The sequence below is a fragment of the Sardina pilchardus genome, chromosome 12 (assembly GCF_963854185.1).
Source record: "Sardina pilchardus chromosome 12, fSarPil1.1, whole genome shotgun sequence".
NCBI lineage: Eukaryota > Metazoa > Chordata > Actinopteri > Clupeiformes > Clupeidae > Sardina > Sardina pilchardus.
Window position 1 is genome coordinate 31,072,307 of NC_085005.1, and position 2,500 is coordinate 31,074,806.

The 2,500-nt window shown below is 46.7% G+C and overlaps 1 protein-coding gene across 2 annotated transcripts in view; it reads left to right on the forward strand.

Moving 5' to 3' along the window:
* itsn2a (intersectin 2a) overlaps positions 1-2,500 on the forward strand; it is a 134,677-nt gene that overhangs the window by 128,066 nt on the left and 4,111 nt on the right. For both annotated transcript variants that reach the window (XM_062550461.1, XM_062550460.1), the window contains 3 exons: positions 650-771; positions 1,948-2,030; positions 2,456-2,500. The exon at positions 2,456-2,500 is cut by the window's right edge and continues 39 nt beyond it. In XM_062550461.1, the coding sequence (XP_062406445.1) occupies positions 650-771; positions 1,948-2,030; positions 2,456-2,500 (250 nt within the window). The remainder of the gene's footprint in view (positions 1-649; positions 772-1,947; positions 2,031-2,455) is intronic.

Here is a 2,500-nt window from a genome sequence, read left to right on the forward strand (position 1 = left end):
GCACCAAACGGTCCATTCGTACCAAAACCTCTTAGTTTGGTTCGTTTTCGTTGGTGTGAAAGCATTAATCGCACTCGGGTGCGCACCAAAACAAGCGGACCGAGACCTCCAAAAAGAGGAGGTCTCGGTCCGCTTGACTCCGCACCAAAAGTAGACCTCTGGTGCGGTCCCTCTGGTGAGAACGCGAACTGGGGTCCAAACCATAGACTGTAGGTCAAAATAGTGAGTCAAAATTGAACATTGAGAAAAAAATCAATCAGACTAATTTTGGTTCGTTTTCTGGTGTGAAAGCGGACCTCACTGGAGTCTATATGCTACATAATAACAATTTCACTGCCTGAAGCGGACCAAATAATCGAATTAGTGGTGTGAAAGCGCCCTAACACTTCATCAGGTCATGTGTGTATGTGTATTGTACTGTAGAATGTATGGGAAGGTTTTAAGTCATGTTTTTTTGTCCCAAAGATCAGTGAGATGGAGCTTTTGCTTAGTTATTCTGGATGCATTGATAGAATTCATTGGTTAAGCAGAATGTTTGTATCATCGCAAATTAGTTGCAAATGGGAATTTGTGTGTGTGTGTGTGTGTGTGTGTGTGTGTGTGTGTGTGTGAGTGTTGAAGAGCTGTATTGTTGTCCTGTTCCCTGCAGCCCGTCTTCCTGAATGAGGTCCTGGTGAAGATGCCCTCTGACCCCTCCAGCAACGAGCCCGTCTTCCACATCTCACACATCGACCGCGTCTACACACTCAGGGCCGACAGCATCAATGAGAGGTCTCACACACACACACACACACACACACACACACACACATCTCACACATCGACCGCGTCTACACACTCAGGGCCGACAGCATCAATGAGAGGTCTCACACACACACACACACACACACACACACATCTCACACATCGACCGCGTCTACACACTCAGGGCCGACAGCATCAATGAGAGGTCACTCACACACACACACACACACACACACACACACACATCTCACACATCGACCGCGTCTACACACTCAGGGCCGACAGCATCAATGAGAGGTCACTCACACACACACACACACACACACACACACACACACACACACACATCTCACACATCGACCGCGTCTACACACTCAGGGCCGACAGCATCAATGAGAGGTCTCACACACACACACACACACACACACACACACACACACACACACACACACACATCTCACACATCGACCGCGTCTACACACTCAGGGCCGACAGCATCAATGAGAGGTCACACACACACACACACACACACACACACACACACACACACACACACACACAGAGTGATGTGCCGTCTGAAAACAGACTCACACACAGTTCATGCACATAACTGCCAATACATGTCACAGCCAGCACCACAAAAGCCATACTGAAGATATATTATTGACTCATGGTCACACACACACACACACACACACACACACACTCTTGACTTTTGATGATGATGCTCTGCAAAGATAGCTATGCTAATCCTATGCTGTAGCCTTCTGTGTGCTTTACTATGTCATTACTTATCATATTATAATTATACTGTATACATACAGTATACTGTATATTAGTGACTTTTGTATTATAATTATATCCATAGAGTGTATACTGTATATTATTGACTTTTATATTATACTTATATCCATAGAGTATACTGTACATTATTGACTTATGTATTATTATAATCATAAACATAGAGTATACTGTATATTATTTACTCACCGGTATATTATTATGACCATATTCTCCACTGACAGTGCTGCTGTAGGCATGTGGCTGTGTGTGTGGCTGTCAGAGAGGCCGTATCTACTGTACCCCCATGAGGGCTGGATTAGGGGAATAGAAGGGTTAGTCCTGATGTATGGAGCTTTAATGAGGATGCTGTCAGGGTCATGTGTTGCCGCGGTGACGTGAATCGATGTGCTCTTGCATCAGGACCGCCTGGGTGCAGAGGATCAAAGCAGCGTCGGAGCACTTCATCGCCACGGAGAAGAAGAAGAGAGAGAAGGCCTATCAAGGTGAGCCAATAGCACGCTCTCTATACCTCGCTCTCTCTCTCTCTTTCACTCTCTCTATCCCCCTCTCTCTCTCTCCCTCTCGGCACGGAGAAGAAGAGAGAGAAGGCAAGGTGAGCCAATAGCACGCTCTCTCTCTCTCACTCTCTCTCTCGCCCTTTTCCCTCTCTCTCTCTTTCTGTCTCTTCCGCCCTTATCCCTCTCTCTCTTCCTCTCTCCCTCTCTCTCTTTCTTCCTCACTCTCTCTCATTGAATACCGCTCCCTTTGTTTCCTTAGTCTCAGTGAACTCTCACTCTCTCTGTCTGTGATCTGATCCAAGGTTGAACTTGTGAGCTTAACTTAATTGCATCTCTGTGTGTGTGTGTGTGTGTGTGTGTGTGTGTGTGTGTGTGTGTGTATGTGTGTGTGATCATGTCCCTGCTGGCAGCTCGCTCTCTCAAGTCCAGTGGTATCGGGCGCTTGCTGGTGACTG